This window comes from Chamaea fasciata, unplaced genomic scaffold (assembly GCF_029207755.1).
Source record: "Chamaea fasciata isolate MVZ Bird 193981 ecotype frontalis unplaced genomic scaffold, bChaFas1.0.hap1 SCAF_26, whole genome shotgun sequence".
NCBI classification, from domain to species: Eukaryota; Metazoa; Chordata; class Aves; order Passeriformes; family Sylviidae; genus Chamaea; species Chamaea fasciata.
In genome coordinates, this window is record NW_027094111.1 from 2,898,150 (window position 1) to 2,916,211 (window position 18,062).

General features: G+C 60.7%; 2 protein-coding genes and 1 long non-coding RNA gene across 19 annotated transcripts; all 3 read left to right on the forward strand.

Moving 5' to 3' along the window:
• The first annotated feature begins 724 nt into the window (after positions 1 to 724).
• On the forward strand, positions 725 to 2,725 carry LOC136301322 (uncharacterized). 2 transcript variants are annotated; one of them, XR_010723849.1, is made up of 5 exons: positions 725 to 1,066; positions 1,325 to 1,384; positions 1,652 to 1,699; positions 1,983 to 2,024; positions 2,486 to 2,725. It is a non-coding gene; the product is annotated as an uncharacterized lncRNA (long non-coding RNA). The 2 variants fall into 2 exon arrangements; XR_010723848.1 differs by having other exon boundaries at positions 890 to 1,066; positions 2,489 to 2,725.
• A 920-nt stretch (positions 2,726 to 3,645) lies between these two features.
• Positions 3,646 to 17,697, forward strand: LOC136301321 (interferon alpha-inducible protein 27-like protein 2A). Of its 7 annotated transcripts, none has more exons than XM_066204275.1 (7): positions 3,646 to 3,952; positions 4,241 to 4,300; positions 4,568 to 4,615; positions 15,586 to 15,621; positions 16,542 to 16,592; positions 16,945 to 17,106; positions 17,328 to 17,697. In XM_066204275.1, exons 2-7 carry the CDS (start codon positions 4,297 to 4,299, stop codon positions 17,417 to 17,419), a joined length of 393 nt encoding a protein of 130 aa, XP_066060372.1. In that variant the 5' UTR covers positions 3,646 to 3,952; positions 4,241 to 4,296; the 3' UTR covers positions 17,420 to 17,697. The 7 variants fall into 7 exon arrangements, 5 of the variants coding, with proteins under 5 accessions (XP_066060372.1, XP_066060371.1, XP_066060373.1 ...); XM_066204274.1 differs by having other exon boundaries at positions 3,648 to 3,982; XM_066204276.1 differs by lacking the exon at positions 3,646 to 3,952 and adding an exon at positions 3,989 to 4,116.
• Positions 8,893 to 13,056, forward strand: LOC136301320 (interferon alpha-inducible protein 27-like protein 2). Of its 10 annotated transcripts, none has more exons than XM_066204265.1 (6): positions 8,893 to 8,913; positions 9,815 to 9,904; positions 10,601 to 10,787; positions 11,683 to 11,733; positions 12,086 to 12,247; positions 12,469 to 13,056. In XM_066204265.1, the coding sequence occupies exons 1-6, from the start codon at positions 8,908 to 8,910 to the stop codon at positions 12,675 to 12,677; spliced, it is 705 nt and encodes a 234-aa protein (XP_066060362.1). In that variant the 5' UTR covers positions 8,893 to 8,907; the 3' UTR covers positions 12,678 to 13,056. The 10 variants fall into 10 exon arrangements, with proteins under 10 accessions (XP_066060362.1, XP_066060364.1, XP_066060365.1 ...); XM_066204267.1 differs by lacking the exon at positions 8,893 to 8,913 and adding an exon at positions 9,034 to 9,081 and having other exon boundaries at positions 9,815 to 9,924; positions 10,596 to 10,787; XM_066204268.1 differs by lacking the exon at positions 8,893 to 8,913 and adding an exon at positions 9,034 to 9,081 and having other exon boundaries at positions 9,815 to 9,884.
• Positions 17,698 to 18,062: the final 365 nt, after the last annotated feature.

Sequence of the window (18,062 nt, forward strand, 5' to 3'; positions counted from 1 at the left end):
TGCAGCAAATCCTCAGGGCAGCATGGCACTGCACTGCAGGGCGGGCAGAGCCCCCGGGCTTAAGTGGGTGCATCTGTGCAGCCTCGGGCTCAGGACACCCACTCACACTGATCTGGGCTGGGACAGGGCTGCTGGTCCTGCCAGGCATGTGCTGCCCCAGTGCTCCTGCAGGGCTGGGGACCTGGCTTGGGTCCTGGGAGCCGTGTCTGGGCTCCTCAGGGCAGGATCCATGGGGATGAGCCCTGCGGGAACTCCTGGGGTGCTGGAGGAACATTCTGGGGGGAGCATGGCTGTGGTGGCTGCCACAGTGGTGGGTCACAGCAATGCTTGGGGTCTTGTGGGGTGACACAGAGCAGCAACTCTGTTGCCTGTGTGCAGACCCAGTGATGTGCTGCTGAGTGACTGCACCGAGGTGGGCAGGGGCATGGGGGTGTGGGAGGTGGGTGCTCCCCTACCTACACTGGCCCAGCTGCACCAACCTTCAGCCACTGCTCTTTGGCACATGGACAGATGTGGGATGTGGAGTTTTGGGTGTCGTGGGGGGTGGAGGGAGGCAGGGGAAGGAGTTGTGTGGGTGCAGGGAGCAGGGGAAAGGGCGGTGCAGAGTGGGGCTTTGGCTGGTTTTTGAGGCTGCCCGGTGGACACGAGGCAGGTGGAGGGGCTGCAGCTCTGCTCTCCAGACTGCCCGGGGCCCTGGCCAGAACCGCGGGGTTTCACCCATGTGGAAAAGCCCCGTGAAGGCACAGGAGCCCCGGCACAGGTCTGAGGAGCCCCCGGCCCGGCGCCTCCTTCCCCAGCAGCTCCCACACCTCCCGTCCGGGGTGGAAGGGCTCCCTGCGGGGACACTCCCAATGTCCGACCCCCGAGGCTGGGAGTGCCCCAGTCCTGCTGTAGCAGAGGCAGCGACATCAAGAGGAAAAGTGAAACTGAAAATCAGTGCTACAACTTCTGGAAAATCAGCTGACCAAACGGTCACACCCTAATAGCATTTTAGCTGCAGCCCTCGGCTGTGCAGAGCACAATAGAAAGAGCCGAGGTTGGTGTCCTGGAGAGCCGCGGTCCCGCGGTGGGTGTCTGGGGACACAACCCTTTCTCTGAGAGGGGGATGATAACGGGGGGCTGCTCACATCGCTGCACCAGCAGAGCAGCCACTGAGCCATGGGCCGGGCAGGAGCCTGGGCTGGAACTGAAGGGTCCCTTGTGAGTGGAGGGGGCAGCCTGCTGGGTGGGACAGGGCTGGCTGGGGACGACTGTAGAGAGCAGAAGAGCCCCTCGGGCCCCACCTGCCGCCCACGATAAAAATCTTGTTCTTGCTTCCCAAAAGACCAGGCTTAGAGCAGACTCATCCGCAAGCTCTCTCTCCTCGCTCTCCAGCCGACCATGCGTAAGTTGGGGGGCTTGCGGGGTCGAGCGGGAGGGACCTGCAGTGGGCCAGTTGGGGAGGGCGGGCACGGGGACGCTGGAGTTTATCCCTTCTCCCCTCTCCTCCCGGGCGTCTGCAGGGCTGAAGGAGGTTGAGGCTGGGAGAGCTGCTGCTGCTGCCCCCGGGCTCCTGCCCTGCCCGGCACAGGGCGCTGGGCTCCAGCCGGGACGAGCTTTAGTGCCCACACTCCAGCCCTTCGGTCATTTTCCTTCTTATCCTTACCTACAGTTCCGGTCCTAATCGTCCTGGGAGCCGCCATAGGAGCTGCAGTTTTAGGTGAGAGCTCGGCACGGGATGAGCAGCATTTGGCTTTGCTTTTGGTGGTGCTGAGAGGGAAGGGGCAGCACCGGCCCCTGCCTGGAATTCTGCCGGCCCCCGCTGCTGCAGCCCTGCACACTGTTCCTCTCCTGCCGCCCATGGGGTGTCCCCGTCCTGCACCCGCAGCCCTCGCTCCCTGCTCTGGCCCCTGGGTGCTTTTGGGGAGGCCGGTTCAGGTGCTGGTGGCAGGGGGAGATGTGGGTCACAGAGAGCACCTAACGCTGCTCTGTCCTCCCTGCAGGAGCAGCAGCAGTAGCAGTGCATCGCGCGTGGAATGCTGAAGGTGTGTATTTCTGTATTGGGGAGTGGGAAGGGCAGAAGAGCTGGACTGCTCTGGGTGGGAACACGGGGCTGTACCCTGGGCTTACTCTGAAGACAAAGCAGCCCTTGAACACCTCACTGGTCTGAATGTGCTGAAACTGTGGGAAAGGGATCAATCCCAATGTGGAGGGAGGAGCCAGGACCTGCTGGGGTCGGGGTCAGGGCTGAGGGCATCAGGGGCTGTGCAGGCAGGTGTCTGCTCTGTGGCAACAACTCCTGTGTCCAGTGGCAGCAGTGGCCAGAGAAAGAGAGAGCAGAAAGGGGTTGGATGTGCTCAGGGAGCAGAGCTCACTGCAGGCCAACTCTCTGGCACAGACTGAGGAGACTCTTGCTGGAGAGATGTTGCTGCCTGTCCCTGACTGGTGCATGTCCATCAGCAGGCAGCCTCGATGCTTCTGGAAAATGACATTCCTGTCTTTCTAGCAGAAACACAAGGGGACCGTCCTTCAAGCACCAACCAAAGCCATGCTGGCAAGAAAACAACTCCTGATTACCACTACCAGTGATCAGAAGCAGATTTGCTTCCTTCCAAGCAGCCTGATTCATGTCGTCCCACTGCAGCAACTGGGAAGCTGCCGCTGATGCCCAGCTGCCACTTTAACACATTTCAATTGCCTTGAGCCATAAATGCTTTGAAAGCTTAATAAAAGTGCATTGGAGGTGTGGGTGTGTGTGGTGATGCTTGGTGTGTGTCATGGCTCAGGTACCTGCCCCACACCTGGGGATTTGCTGTGCTCCAGGAAGGGGTTGCAGCAGGCAGCGTTTGCAGCCTTGTTCCCTGTCCCCCTGCACTGCCAGGGGCTGCCTCCCACTGACCCCTGACAGTGCTGGCAGTGCCTGGGACCCCGGCAGTGCTGCAGCAAATCCTCAGGGCAGCATGGCACTGCACTGCAGGGCGGGCAGAGCCCCCGGGCTTAAGTGGGCGCATCTGTGCAGCCTCGGGCTCAGGACACCCACTCACACTGATCTGGGCTGGGACAGGGCTGCTGGTCCTGCCAGGCATGTGCTGCCCCAGTGCTCCTGCAGGGCTGGGGACTTGGCTTGGGTCCTGGGAGCCGTGTCTGGGCTCCTCAGGGCAGGATCCATGGGGATGAGCCCTGCGGGAACTCCTGGGGTGCTGGAGGAACATTCTGGGGGGGCATGGCTGTGGTGGCTGCCACAGTGGTGGGTCACAGCAATGCTTGGGGTCTTGTGGGGTGACACAGAGCAGCAACTCTGTTGCCTGTGTGCAGACCCAGTGATGTGCTGCTGAGTGACTGCACCGAGGTGGGCAGGGGCATGGGGGTGTGGGAGGTGGGTGCTCCCCTACGTACACTGGCCCAGCTGCACCAACCACCAACCACTGCTCTTTGGCACATGGACAGATGTGGGATGTGGAGTTTTGGGTGTCGTGGGGGGTGGAGGGAGGCAGGGGAAGGAGTTGTGTGGGTGCAGGGAGCAGGGGAAAGGGCGGTGCAGAGTGGGGCTTTGGCTGGTTTTTGAGGCTGCCCGGTGGACACGAGGCAGGTGGAGGGGCTGCAGCTCTGCTCTCCAGACTGCCCGGGGCCCTGGCCAGAACCGCGGGGTTTCACCCATGTGGAAAAGCCCCGTGAAGGCACAGGAGCCCCGGCACAGGTCTGAGGAGCCCCCGGCCCGGCGCCTCCTTCCCCAGCAGCTCCCACACCTCCCGTCCGGGGTGGAAGGGCTCCCTGCGGGGACACTCCCAATGTCCGACCCCCGAGGCTGGGAGTGCCCCAGTCCTGCTGTAGCAGAGGCAGCGACATCAAGAGGAAAAGTGAAACTGAAAATCAGTGCTACAACTTCTGGAAAATCAGCTGACCAAACGGTCACACCCTAATAGCATTTTAGCTGCAGCCCTCGGCTGTGCAGAGCACAATAGAAAGAGCCGAGGTTGGTGTCCTGGAGAGCCGCGGTCCCGCGGTGGGTGTCTGGGGACACAACCCTTTCTCTGAGAGGGGGATGATAACGGGGGGCTGCTCACATCGCTGCACCAGCAGAGCAGCCACTGAGCCATGGGCCGGGCAGGAGCCTGGGCTGGAACTGAAGGGTCCCTTGTGAGTGGAGGGGGCAGCCTGCTGGGTGGGACAGGGCTGGCTGGGGACGACTGTAGAGAGCAGAAGAGCCCCTCGGGCCCCACCTGCCGCCCACGATAAAAATCTTGTTCTTGCTTCCCAAAAGACCAGGCTTAGAGCAGACTCATCCGCAAGCTCTCTCTCCTCGCTCTCCAGCCGACCATGCGTAAGTTGGGGGGCTTGCGGGGTCGAGCGGGAGGGACCTGCAGTGGGCCAGTTGGGGAGGGCGGGCACGGGGACGCTGGAGTTTATCCCTTCTCCCCTCTCCTCCCGGGCGTCTGCAGGGCTGAAGGAGGTTGAGGCTGGGAGAGCTGCTGCTGCTGCCCCCGGGCTCCTGCCCTGCCCGGCACAGGGCGCTGGGCTCCAGCCGGGACGAGCTTTAGTGCCCACACTCCAGCCCTTCGGTCATTTTCCTTCTTATCCTTACCTACAGTTCCGGTCCTAATCGTCCTGGGAGCCGCCATAGGAGCTGCAGTTTTAGGTGAGAGCTCGGCACGGGATGAGCAGCATTTGGCTTTGCTTTTGGTGGTGCTGAGAGGGAAGGGGCAGCACCGGCCCCTGCCTGGAATTCTGCCGGCCCCCGCTGCTGCAGCCCTGCACACTGTTCCTCTCCTGCCGCCCATGGGGTGTCCCCGTCCTGCACCCGCAGCCCTCGCTCCCTGCTCTGGTCCCTGGGTGCTTTTGGGGAGGCCGGTTCAGGTGCTGGTGGCAGGGGGAGATGTGGGTCACAGAGAGCACCTAACGCTGCTCTGTCCTCCCTGCAGCAGGAGCAGCAAAGGATCACACCAGGGATGCTGAAGGTGTGTATTTCTGTATTGGGGAGTGGGAAGGGCAGGGAGCTGGGCTGCTCTGGGTGGGAACACGGGGCTGTACCCTGGGCTTACTCTGAAGACAAAGCAGCCCTTGAACACCTCACTGGTCTGAATGTGCTGAAACTGTGGGAAAGGGATCAATCCCAATGTGGAGGGAAGAGCCAGGACCTGCTGGGGTCGGGGTCAGGGCTGAGGGCATCAGGGGCTGTGCAGGCAGGTGTCTGCTCTGTGGCAACAACTCCTGTGTCCAGTGGCAGCAGTGGCCAGGGAAAGAGAGAGCAGAAAGGGGTTGGATGTGCTCAGGGAGCAGAGCTCACTGCAGGCCAACTCTCTGGCACAGACTGAGGAGACTCTTGCTGGAGAGATGTTGCTGCCTGTCCCTGACTGGTGCATGTCCATCAGCAGGCAGCCTCGATGCTTCTGGAAAATGACATTCCTGTCTTTCTAGCAGAAACACAAGGGGACCGTCCTTCAAGCAGCAACCAAAGCCATGCTGGCAAGAAAACAACTCCTGATTACCACTACCAGTGATCAGAAGCAGATTTGCTTCCTTCCAAGCAGCCTGATTCATGTCGTCCCACTGCAGCAACTGGGAAGCTGCCGCTGATGCCCAGCTGCCACTTTAACACATTTCGATTGCCTTGAGCCATAAATGCTTTGAAAGCTTAATAAAAGTGCATTGGAGGTGTGGGTGTGTGTGGTGATGCTTGGTGTGTGTCATGGCTCAGGTACCTGCCCCACACCTGGGGATTTGCTGTGCTCCAGGAAGGGGTTGCAGCAGGCAGCGTTTGCAGCCTTGTTCCCTGTCCCCCTGCGCTGCCAGGGGCTGCCTCCCACTGACCCCTGACAGTGCTGGCAGTGCCTGGGACCCCGGCAGTGCTGCAGCAAATCCTCAGGGCAGCATGGCACTGCACTGCAGGGCGGGCAGAGCCCCCGGGCTTAAGTGGGCGCATCTGTGCAGCCTCGGGCTCAGGACACCCACTCACACTGATCTGGGCTGGGACAGGGCTGCTGGTCCTGCCAGGCATATTCTGCCCCAGTGCTCCTGCAGGGCTGGGGACTGGGCTTGGGTCCTGGGAGCCGTGTCTGGGCTCCTCAGGGCAGGATCCATGGGGATGAGCCCTGCGGGAACTCCTGGGGTGCTGGAGGAACATTCTTTGGGAGCATGGCTGTGGTGGCTGCCACAGTGGTGGGTCACAGCAATGCTTGGGGTCTTGTGGGGTGACACAGAGCAGCAACTCTGTTGCCTGTGTGCAGACCCAGTGATGTGCTGCTGAGTGACTGCACCGAGGTGGGCAGGGGCATGGGGGTGTGGGAGGTGGGTGCTCCCCTACCTACACTGGCCCAGCTGCACCAACCTTCAGCCACTGCTCTTTGGCACATGGACAGATGTGGGATGTGGAGTTTTGGGTGTCGTGGGGGGTGGAGGGAGGCAGGGGAAGGAGTTGTGTGGGTGCAGGGAGCAGGGGAAAGGGCGGTGCAGAGTGGGGCTTTGGCTGGTTTTTGAGGCTGCCCGGTGGACACGAGGCAGGTGGAGGGGCTGCAGCTCTGCTCTCCAGACTGCCCGGGGCCCTGGCCAGAGCCGCGGGGTTTCACCCATGTGGAAAAGCCCCGTGAAGGCACAGGAGCCCCGGCACAGGTCTGAGGAGCCCCCGGCCCGGCGCCTCCTTCCCCAGCAGCTCCCACACCTCCCGTCCGGGGTGGAAGGGCTCCCTGCGGGGACACTCCCAATGTCCGACCCCCGAGGCTGGGAGTGCCCCAGTCCTGCTCTAGCAGAGGCAGCATCAAGAGTTAAGCTGAAAGTGAAACTGAGTGATCGATTTCAAATTCTCGGAAGTCATCTGCCCAACCTGTTTTCTCTGGTGGGACCTTTTTGGAGTAATTGAGCCCTCAGAGAACAATAGCCACGTCAGATTTTTTTGGCTTGGGGTGCCGTGGTCCCGCAGTGGGTGTTTGGGGACATCACATCTTGTCTGAGGGGAGGACAATAATGGGGAGCCTGCTCACATCACGGCCCCAGCAGAGCAGCCACCAAGGCCTGGGCCGGGTAGGAGCCTCAGCTGGAACTGAGGGGTCTCTTGTGAGGGGAGGGGGCAGCCAGCTGGGTGGGAGAGGGGTGGCTGGGGACAATCGTGCAGGGCAGCAAAACCCCTCGGGCCCCACCTGCCGCCCATGACAAAAATGTTGTTCTTGCTTTCCCAAGGACCAGGCTTAGAGCAGACTCATCACAGCACTTGCTCCCGCCCAGCCGACCATGGGTAATTTGGGGGGGCTTGGGGGTCAGGGAAACGCGACCTGCAGTGGGACTGTGGGCTGTGGGGGGACCCTGGGGTTTGTTCCTTCTCCCCTCTCCTCCCGGGCGTCTGCAGGGCTGAAGGAGGCTGCAGGGCTGGGAGAGCTGCTGCTGCCCCCGGGCTCCTGCCCTGCCCGGCACAGGGCACTGGGCTCCAGCCAGGACGAGCTTTAGTGCTCAAACTCCTGCCCTTCGGTCATTTTCCTTCTTATGCTTTTTTCCAGGTCCCTTTATATTCCTTGCGGGACTCCTCGTTGGAGTTGCAGCTTTAGGTGAGAGCTCGGCACGGGATGAGCAGCACTTGCCTTCGCTTGTGCTGGTGCTGAGAGGGAAGGGGCAGCACCGGCCCCTGCCTGGAATTCTGCCGGCCCCCGCTGCTGCAGCCCTGCACACTGCTCCTCTCCTGCCGCCCATGGGGTGTCCCCGTCCTGCACCCGCAGCCCTCGCTCCCTGCTCTGGTCCCTGGGTGCTTTTGGGGAGGCCGGTTCAGGTGCTGGTGGCAGGGGGAGATGTGGGTCACAGAGAGCACCCTAACGCTGCTTTGTCCCCCCTGCAGCACTGATAAAGGGTGAGACCATCGACTTCTCTATGAATTTCAAGTATTATGGCTTCAGTTTCAGTATCGGTGAGTGAGGAGGGCAGGGAACTGGGCTGTGCTGGGTGGGAACACGGAGCTGTACCCTGGGATTCTTGTAGAGCCAAAGCAGCCCTTGAACACCTCACTGGTCTGAATCCAACCAAAATATGGTGAAGCGCCCGGTGTGGTGGGAAGAGCCAGCTCCTGCTGGGGTAGGGGTGACGGCTGAGGGCATCAAGGGCTGTGCAGGCAGGTGTCTACTCCGTGGCAAGAACTGCTGTGTCCAGTGGCCAGGAGCAGAAAGGAGAGCAGAAAGGGGTTGGGTGTGCTCAAGGAGAAGAGCTTGCTGCAGGCCTACTCCCTGGCACGGTCTGGGGAGGCCCTTCCTGGGGTGCCGCCTTCCACGTGCCCCACAGCACAAACCAGTCAGCTTTGGCTGCACCCCAGAGCATCCCATCACGCACAAAGGGCAGCCAAAACCCCAAAAAACCAGCATGAGCATCCTCCTGCCACTGAGGGGCTCTGGCTCTGAGGCACACACGGGTTGGCCACAGCTCCAAACACGAGGAGCTCCGGGGTGGCTGCGGGCACAGGGGCCGTACGGGAAGTGCCTGGGTTGCACCGGGCAGAGGCCAGTGATGGGACTGGGGGTGGGCAGGAGGTGCTCCCCACAGCCCCTGTGCAATCTTGGTCTTCACCATGGCCACTGACTCCGTCCAGGCACTGGATGACTTTGTTATAAACTATGTTTGGTTCACCTCGTGCCGGTGACAGGCGACAGGCTGGGTTGACAAGTGCTGTGTGTCCCGTGCCGTGCCCCATGTGTGACCTCAGGGCTCATCCCAGACTCAGCTGAGTTTCAGTTCCTGTATTCTCTCTATTACATTCCTCAAATGCATGCATTATGCAACAGTGTTGGTAAACAAGGCAGCTCAGAATTTCCCCAGCACTCTGAGCTTTGGCGTCCCAGGGCAGTGCCAGCAGCATATCCAGGGCCTGGGGTGGCCACGGGGGCAGGGTCCAGGACCAGGGGTGCCCTGTGTGGCCCCGCTGCCTGCACTGCCCTGGGTGTGGGGACACCTGATGGCAGCATGGAGGTGAGATCTGGGGGATCTGCTCCTCCGTGGAGTGCTCCCCCTTGCTAGGGGGGATGGTGGGGGCCCAATGCTTTGGCCAGGTCAGCTGGGTGGCCCTGGGCTGATGTCACTTCCTCTTCCTCAGGACTCTTCCCAGCTGTTGGTGATTGTGCTGGGGCTGGGCTAGAGGTGATTTTCCTCCCGGGGCTGCTCTGGGGCTGTGCTTTGGGTTTGTTCCGAGCACAGGGTTGATGGTACAGAGGTGTTTTGTTATTGCTGAGCTGGCCCAGGGCCAAGGCCTTTCCTGCCCCTCACACGGCCGCGCTGGGGAGGGATTTGGGAGTGTGGGGGAGATTGGGAGGAGACCTGACAGGGACAGGTGACCCCAAGTGACCAGTGGGATATCTCAGACCGTGTGACATAAAGTGAGTGGACAAAGGAGGGGATATTTGCAATGATGGCGTTTCTCTTCCCACGGGGTGCTGCTCTCCTGGAGGTGCTGAACCCCTCCCTGTCCACGGGAAGCAGGAAATGAATTCCTGGGTTAGCTTTGCTTCCGTGCACGGCTTTTCTTTCCTTATTAAACTGTTTATTTCAACCCACGAGTTTTCAGGCTTTTACCTTTCCACTCTCTCCCTGATCCCGACACGGGGTGGAGGGGTGGGGGTGATAAGCGGCTGTGAGGTGCTCGGGGCTGGCTGGGGTTAAGCTACGACAGCCACCAAGGCTCCCAACAGGGATGGGGTTCGGCTGCCATGCCCTGACCCCCCCGGTACACACCGGGACCCTGGCACTTGTCTGCTGTGACCCCACGCTCTGGGACCTCCCTGATGCCCCGGCTGGGACCCCCACCTCTGTTCCGCACCCTCCTTGCTGTATCTGACCCTCCCGAATAAAGACTCACGCTCTGACTCCTTCCCAGGCGTGGCTGGGACGGGGCGGCCCCAGGGTGATCATCAGGACCGTTCCAGTCCACAGGGCACTGCGAGCCGGTGAGCAACGCTGCGGGCAGGTGGGCAACGCTGCGGGCAGGTGGGCAACGCTGCGGGCAGGTGGGTAACGCTGCGGGCAGGTGGGCAATGCTGTGGGCAGGTGGGCAATGCTGTGGGCAGGTGGGCAATGCTGTGGGCAGGTGGGCAACGCTGCGGCCAGGTGGGCACTGTGGGCAGGTGGGCAACGCCGTGGGCAGGTGGGCAACGCTGCGGGCAGGTGGGCAACGCTGCGGGCAGGTGGGTAATGCTGCGGGCAGGTGGGCAATGCTGTGGGCAGGTGGGCAACGCTGCGGCCAGGTGGGCACTGTGGGCAGGTGGGCAACGCCGTGGGCAGGTGGGCACTGCGGGCAGGCGAGCAATGCGGAGGGCAGGTGGGCACTGTGGGCAGAATGAGCAGCACGGGCAGCACTGCGCCCTTCCCTCGGAACGTTCCTGTCCTCTTTATTTTCCTTTTCCTCTTCCTCTTCTCCCTCCTGCGCTCCTGCCTTTTCCCTCTTAGCTGTGAGACAGAGGCAAAGGAGCTGCCAATGGAGCAGTTGCTCGAGCAGGTAAAGGTTTGGCACTCGGGTTCACTGCCAGGATGGGGGGCTGCGAGTGCTGGGGCAGAGACACTCAGGGTGCTGCTGTGAGGGAGGGGTAGCACTGGTCTGGAGCTACAGGTTTGTCTCTTGGTGCCGAAATTGGGCTGACATCTATCCTGCTGTCACTCAGTGCAGGAGACTGCCAAGATGTCCAAGAAGAAGCCAACTCCAGACAAGGAACCCAAGAAGGAGACAATTTCAGATGAGGAATCTGAGGATGAGACAAATCCTGGTGATGAGCCTAAGAAGCAGACAAGTTCCGATGAGGAATCTGGGGAGGAGACAAGTCCCGGTGACAAATCCAAGGATAAGGCTAGTCCAGGTAAAGTGCAGGGGAAGTTTAGGTTCGACATGAGGAAAAGAATCTTCACGGAAAGACTGGTTAGTCACTGGAATCATCTACCCAAGGAGGGAGTGGAATTACCATTCCAGGATGTGTTTAGAAAGAGACTGGATGTGGCACTCATTCAATGGTGTAGTTGACGGGGAGGTGTTAGGTCATAGAGTCCAATTGCTCTTTGGACTTGATGGTCTCAAAGGTCTTTTCTGACCTCGTTCAGTCTGTCATACTCCGTGACTTCTCAAGAGAAGCCAAGCAGATGCCTGATCCAAGATCCCAGTCAGGCAGCCTGGTAGGCACTCGGAAGCCCCAGCAGTTTGGCCACCCTCTGAAGAGCTGGGGATGTGCTGGGATGATAGGTGCCCCGAAAGCAAAAGTGCATTGCAGGTGGGGCTGTAGTGATGGTGGGTGTGCAGTCGGGGCCCGGGTACCTGCTGAGCGCCTTGGGATTGCCTGTGCTCCAGGGAGCGATTACAGTGGACAGTGTTTCCAGGCCTGCTCTCTCTCCTCCTGCACAGGGAGGGGCTGGCAAAGCAGTGGGTGGGTTTGTTATGAACTCTGATTCATCTAGTGCTGGTGGCAGGTGACAGACTGGGCTGCCACATGCCGTGTGTCCCGGCAGGGCGGGTGAGCACTCTGGGCTGTGCCACTTCTCCTTTTTCCTCCCAGCCTGGAGGGGCAGTGGGACCCACCCCAGCAGGGGCCTCTCCCCAGGGGTCTTCAGGGGCTGGGGGAGATAAAGGAAGGGGGTGGCTGGAGGAGCTACTGCTGGCTCTGGGATCCTGCTCTGCCTGGCACAGAGTGCTCACCACTGCTCGGGGGAGCTTTGCTGTGCGTGCTGCTCTCCTTCCTGCCCTCCTGCTTTTTTCCTTCTCAGGGAATAATGGGAATGCCATTGGAGCTGCCATTGGAGCCACAGTGGGAGCAGGTGAGAGTCTGGCACTGGATGAGCAGTGCTCGGGTTCACTGGCCTGTCTCGGCCCCGTGTGGTCCTGGGCTGGGCTGGGGGCTGCACGTAGCAGGGCTGGGGAGAATTGTGGTGCAGGTGGGGTGGAGGAGGGACAGCACCGTCCCCTGCCTGGAATTCTGCCGGCCCCCGCTGCTGCAGCCCTGCACACTGTTCCTCTCCTGCCGCCCACGGGGTGTCCCCGTCCTGCACCCGCAGCCCTCGCTCCCTGCTCTGGTCCCTGGGTGCTTTTGGGGAGGCCGGTTCAGGTGCTGGTGGCAGGGGGAGATGTGGGTCACAGAGAGCACCTAACGCTGCTCTGTCCTCCCTGCAGGCGTGGCACTGATTGGCCTCCCGGTGGCTATCGGCGCGCTGGGGTTCACAGGAGCCGGCATCGCCGCCGGCTCCATCGCTGCCAAGATGATGTCGGCAGCTGCCATCGCCAACGGCGGGGGAGTGGCCGCGGGCAGCGCCGTGGCCGTGCTGCAGTCGATCGGTGAGTGGGGAGGGCCGGGGAGCTGGGCTTCCTCTGCATGGCAGCGAACACAGGCTTTAGAGCCAGAGCAGCCCTTTAACTCCTCACTGCTCTGAATTGCTCTGAACTCTCGGGGTTCTCGCTGCCCAGGACGAGTCCTTGGCTGACTGTGCCCAGTGCTCGCTCTCTCAGCAGGCAGCCTCGATGCTCCTGGGACTTCACACCTCGTTCTGTCTTTGCAGGAGCTGCAGGTTTCTCTCTTGGTGCCAAAATTGGGCTGACAGCTGCCCTGGGCTCAGCTGGTGCAGCAAGCGGTGCCTGGCTGTCCAAGGGGAAGAAACCTCCGAATGACAAACCCCCGAATAACAAACCTCCGAGTGACAAACCTTCAAATAAAAAACCTCCAAGTAACAAACCTGGAATGTTAAACATTCCAGTGACAAACGCATGAAAAAAGTAACTTGGGTAACAAAAAACAGGAGACAACTCCAGAGAAGGAATCCAAGACAATCCAAGGACGTACCTGACCCCAAGGCCATGCCATGCACAATGGCTGGTGCTGGGAAACTCCCACAGACCCCTCAGGGCTTTGCCTCCCCTTTTAAAAGCTATGGATTCTCTTGGGACCCCCAAGCTGGGGTGTGTGACTTGTGCTGCCCACATCCACTTGGACCCGCCAAGATTAAAATCATATTCTTGGGTTTCATGTTGAGATTTGGGGTGTAAAGCTTTGACTAACTTCACTGTCTCACTGTCATAAATTCCTTTCTCCCATCTGGCAAGTGAAAGTCAGGTATCCCAGGTCTTGTTTCTCTAATAAAAGCTGAAATCTCTACTGCAAATCCATCAGCTTTGGGAATGTGATGTCCAAGGGATATTTCAGTTTTTTGGCTGGAGGGATCCAAGCTGCTGGAGTTCCTTTGAGCCTTTATGACTTCAAAACCCATTCTGCATTTGTGCAACACTCCCTGGAGCTGAGCGAGCAGCGGTGTCAGTGGCTGAGCATCAAGGACCTCCTCAGTGAGATGTTTTGAATATAAAACCATAGACCTTAGGGACTTCATACTTATATTAGTGTTTGCATCTCTGCAGCCTCGGGTTCAGGATTGATCTGGGGTGGGATAGGCCTGCTGGTCCTGCCAGACACGCTCTCCCCCACCACTACTGCTGGGCTGGGGACTTGTCTTGAGTCCTGGGAGCCATGTCAGGGATCCTCAGGTTGGGATCCCTGAGGACAAGCCATGTGGGAGTTCCTGGGGTTCTGGAAGGAGCACCCTGGGGGGAGCATGGCAGTGTCATGCTGTGCCCCACAGCAATGGTTTGTGTCTTGGGGATCCACTGAGCTGGGCTGGTGACGTGAGGCTGCATTTGGCACTCAGGGGCTCTTGCAGGGAGCTGCAGCATGTGTGGCCACGGCTCCTGGTGCTGAGTCACGGCCACACTGTGTCCCTCCTGCCCACAGCCAGGCCCCCACACACCCCTGGCTGCCCTGTCCTGAGAGGGGGCAGCCCTGGGAACCCAGGAACACTCTCTGTACCTGCCTTTGTCCCATTCCAGCTACAGATTTAGAGCTGGGAAGGTCACTGAAGTCAAGGTGTGTCCCCTCTGTCACCGTGCCATGGCCAAGCTGTGCTGGAGATGAGAAAGCCCCCACAGTCCCCTTAGGGTCTCGAGCCTCTGAGCTCTCAGCTGAATCCCTCCTCCCATGGGTAAAGGCACCTCCAGCCTTCCCTGTCCAGAGCTGCTGCGTGGGGAGGGGCTGGGAATGGTGCAGAGTCCCGTGTCCTTCTCCTGGGCCTGCAAACGAGGTGGGCAGGGGCATGGGGGTGTGGGAGGTGGGTGCCCCCTACACTGGCACCATGTGCCCCAGGCTGAACCGACTGCTCTGGCACATGGACAGATGTGGGGACGTGGAGTTTGGGGGTCCTGGGGGCTGCAGGGGCGCAGGGGAAGGAGTTGTGTGGGTGCAGGGAGCAGGAGAAAGGGCGGTGCAGAGTGGGGCTTTGGCTGGTTTTTGAGGCTGCCCGGTGGACACGAGGCAGGTGGAGGGGCTGCAGCTCTGCTCTCCAGACTGCCCGGGGCCCTGGCCAGAACCGCGGGGTTTCACCCATGTGGAAAAGCCCCGTGAAGGCACAGGAGCCCCGGCACAGGTCTGAGGAGCCCCCGGCCCGGCGCCTCCTTCCCCAGCAGCTCCCACACCTCCCGTCCGGGGTGGAAGGGCTCCCTGCGGGGACACTCCCAGGGTCCGCCCCCGAGAACGCGAGCGCCCCAGCCCCGCTCTAACAGAAACAGCATCATCTAGAGGAAAAGAAACAGAAACTGAGCGAGCAGTTTCGGATTCTCGGAAATCAGCTGTCCGGGCACACCCTCCCGATCTCGATCTTTGCGGCTGACTTTGGAATCTCAGAGCACAACAGACACACAAGAGGTTGCTGGCGTGGGCTGCCGCGGTCCCGCGGTGGATGTTTGGGGTCCCTTTCCCTGAGGTGGGGACATAACGGGGGCTGCTCACATCGCTGCACCGGCAGAGCGGCCACAGAGCCCTGGGCTGGGCAAGAGCCGGGGCTGGGGCTGAAGGGTCTCTTTTTGTGAGGGGAGGGGGTCGGCGTCTCCTGGGTGGTAGCGGGGTGGCCGGGGGCGGTCGTGAAGGGCAGCAAAGAGCTGCTGACCCCACCTGCCGCTCACGGAAAAAAACTCCTGTTCTTCCTTCCCAAAGGACCAGGTTTAGGAAGACTCATCGCAACCCTCGCTCACAGCCAGCCGACCATGGGTAAGTTGGGTGGCTCGTGGGGTGGGGGACATGGGCCCTGACGTGAGACAGATCGGGGGGGCACGGAGACCCTGGGGTTTGTCCCTTCTCCCCTCTCCTCCCGGGCGTCTGCAGGGCTGAAGGAGGCTGCAGGGCTGGGAGAGCTGATGCTGCCTCTGGATCCCTGTCCTGGCACAGGGCTCTGGGCTCCAGCCGGGAGGAGCTTTAGTGCCCACACTCCAGCCCTTCTGCCATTTTTCACGTTAGGTGGAGGAGTAGTCACCGTTGCAATCGTCTCTGTTCTCATCATTGGATCTACAGTTGGAGGTGAGATTTTGGCATGGGATGAGCAGCGTTTGGGTTTGCCTGGGGAGCTGCTGAGAGGGAAGGGGCAGCACCGGCCCCTGCCTGGAATTCTGCCGGCCCCCGCTGCTGCAGCCCTGCACACTGTTCCTCTCCTGCCGCCCATGGGGTGTCCCCGTCCTGCACCCGCAGCCCTCGCTCCCTGCTCTGGTCCCTGGGTGCTTTTGGGGAGGCCGGTTCAGGTGCTGGTGGCAGGGGGAGATGTGGGTCACAGAGAGCACCTAACGCTGCTCTGTCCTCCCTGCAGCAGGAGCAGCAAAGGATCACACCAGGGATGGTGAAGGTGTGTATTTCTGTATTGGGGAGTGGGAAGGGCAGGGAGCTGGGCTGCTCTGGGTGGGAACACGGGGCTGTACCCTGGGCTTACTCTGAAGACAAAGCAGCCCTTGAACACCTCACTGGTCTGAATGTGCTGAAACTGTGGGAAAGGGATCAATCCCAATGTGGAGGGAAGAGCCAGGACCTGCTGGGGTCGGGGTCAGGGCTGAGGGCATCAGGGGCTGTGCAGGCAGGTGTCTGCTCTGTGGCAACAACTCCTGTGTCCAGTGGCAGCAGTGGCCAGAGGTGGAAAGGGAGGGCAGAAAGGGGTTGGATGTGCTCAGGGAGCAGAGCTCACTGCAGGCCAACTCTCTGGCACAGTCTGGGGAGACACTGGGGTGCAGATTTCCAAGTGCCCCCCCCAGCCCTAAGTACTGAGACTCAACTGCATCCTGGAGCATCCCATCACCCACTAGGGGCAGCCACCCTCCAAAACACCAGCCTGAGCACCCTCCAGCCAGTGAGGTGCGCTGGGTCCGAGGCACACATGGGTTGGCCACAGCCCCAAACACGAGGATCTTCGGGGTGGCTGCGGGCGCAGGCGCCATTTGAGCAATGCAGGTGTCAGACTGGGCTGCCACATGCCGTGTGTCCCCTGCTGTTCTGGGTTGGTGGGTGTGGTGGGTGTGGCAGGGGGTGTGGGCACTCTGGGCTGTGCCACTTCTTTTTCCTCCCAGCCTGGAGGGGCAGTGGGACCCACCCCAGCAGGGGCCTCTCCCCAGGGGTCTTCAGGGGCTGGGGGAGATAAAGGAAGGGGGTGGCTGGAGGAGCTACTGCTGGCTCTGGGATCCTGCTCTGCCTGGCACAGAGTGCTCACCACTGCTCGGGGGAGCTTTGCTGTGCGTGCTGCTCTCCTTCCTGCCCTCCTGCTTTTTTCCTTCTCAGGGAATAATGGGAATGCCATTGGAGCTGCCATTGGAGCCACAGTGGGAGCAGGTGAGAGTCTGGCACTGGATGAGCAGTGCTCGGGTTCACTGGCCTGTCTCGGCCCTGTGTGGTCCTGGGCTGGGCTGGGGGCTGCACGTAGCAGGGCTGGGGAGAATTGTGGTGCAGGTGGGGTGGAGGAGGGACAGCACCGGCCCCTGCCTGGAATTCTGCCGGCCCCCGCTGCTGCAGCCCTGCACACTGTTCCTCTCCTGCCGCCCATGGGGTGTCCCCGTCCTGCACCCGCAGCCCTCGCTCCCTGCTCTGGTCCCTGGGTGCTTTTGGGGAGGCCGGTTCAGGTGCTGGTGGCAGGGGGAGATGTGGGTTACAGAGAGCACCTAACGCTGCTCTGTCCTCCCTGCAGGCGTGGCACTGATTGGCCTCCCGGTGGCTATCGGCGCGCTGGGGTTCACAGGAGCCGGCATCGCCGCCGGCTCCATCGCTGCCAAGATGATGTCGGCAGCTGCCATCGCCAACGGCGGGGGAGTGGCCGCGGGCAGCGCCGTGGCCGTGCTGCAGTCGATCGGTGAGTGGGGAGGGCCGGGGAGCTGGGCTTCCTCTGCATGGCAGCGAACACAGGCTTTAGAGCCAGAGCAGCCCTTTAACTCCTCACTGCTCTGAATTGCTCTGAACTCTCGGGGTTCTCGCTGCTCAGGACGAGTCCTTGGCTGACTGTGCCCAGTGCTCGCTCTCTCAGCCGGCAGCCTCGATGCTCCTGGGACTTCACACCTCGTTCTGTCTTTGCAGGAGCTGCAGGTTTCTCTCTTGGTGCCAAAATTGGGCTGACAGCTGCCCTGGGTTCAGCTGGTGCAGCAAGCGGTGCCTGCGTGTCCGAGTGAAAGAAACCTCCAAGCGACAAACCTAAAAAAGGACAAAAATCCAAGTGACAAACCTAAGAAAAAGTAACTTGAGTGATAAATGTGAGGAGGAGACCACTGCAGACAAGGAACCCAAGAGAACCCAAGCAGGTACCTGATCCCAAGGCCTTGACATGCACAGTGGCTGGTGCTGGGAAACCCCCACAGACCCCTCAGGGCTTTGCCTCCCCTTTTAAAACCTTTGGATTCTCCCGAGCAGGGAGTGCCCTGAAGCCAATAAAGGTTCTTTGCCTGCAGCAGAGACGGTGTTTCTGTGTCACTGCAGCTCTTGGGTGATGGTGGCATTAGAGGGTGACAGAGCACAGGGGATGTTCAGTCCCCAGGACTGACCCAGTCGCTGATGGTGCCCCCAGTTCTCCTGCACTCGGTTTGGGGCAGGTGTGGAGTCACAGCCCACGCCAAAGGAACAAAACCGAGTGTGAGTGGGAACACCATGTGGGAACCACCAGGTGTTGCTGTGCAGGTGATCAGCTGCAATTTTAACTGTGGCTTAGAAGCTGCTGAGCCCTCCCCATATGAAATCTGTGAGATTCTGCTTTTCAAATGTCTATTAGTTCTGCAAACTGCTTTTAGATTCCAACATCATACAGGAAAGGAGGATGGA

Excerpts from the sequence above, each read along its gene's own strand:
- LOC136301320 (XM_066204261.1), top strand. The coding sequence starts at position 9,347 with ATGATGGCGTTTCTCTTCCCACGGGGTGCTGCTCTCCTGGAG. Across the intron at positions 9,905-10,600 it reads GTGAGCAACGCTGCGGGCAG|GAGACTGCCAAGATGTCCAA; the intron begins GTGGGCAACGCT and ends CACTCAGTGCAG. Across the intron at positions 10,788-11,682 it reads CAAGGATAAGGCTAGTCCAG|GGAATAATGGGAATGCCATT; the intron begins GTAAAGTGCAGG and ends TTTCCTTCTCAG.
- LOC136301321 (XM_066204273.1), top strand. Across the intron at positions 15,622-16,541 it reads TCACACCAGGGATGGTGAAG|GGAATAATGGGAATGCCATT; the intron begins GTGTGTATTTCT and ends TTTCCTTCTCAG. Across the intron at positions 17,107-17,327 it reads GGCCGTGCTGCAGTCGATCG|GAGCTGCAGGTTTCTCTCTT; the intron begins GTGAGTGGGGAG and ends CTGTCTTTGCAG.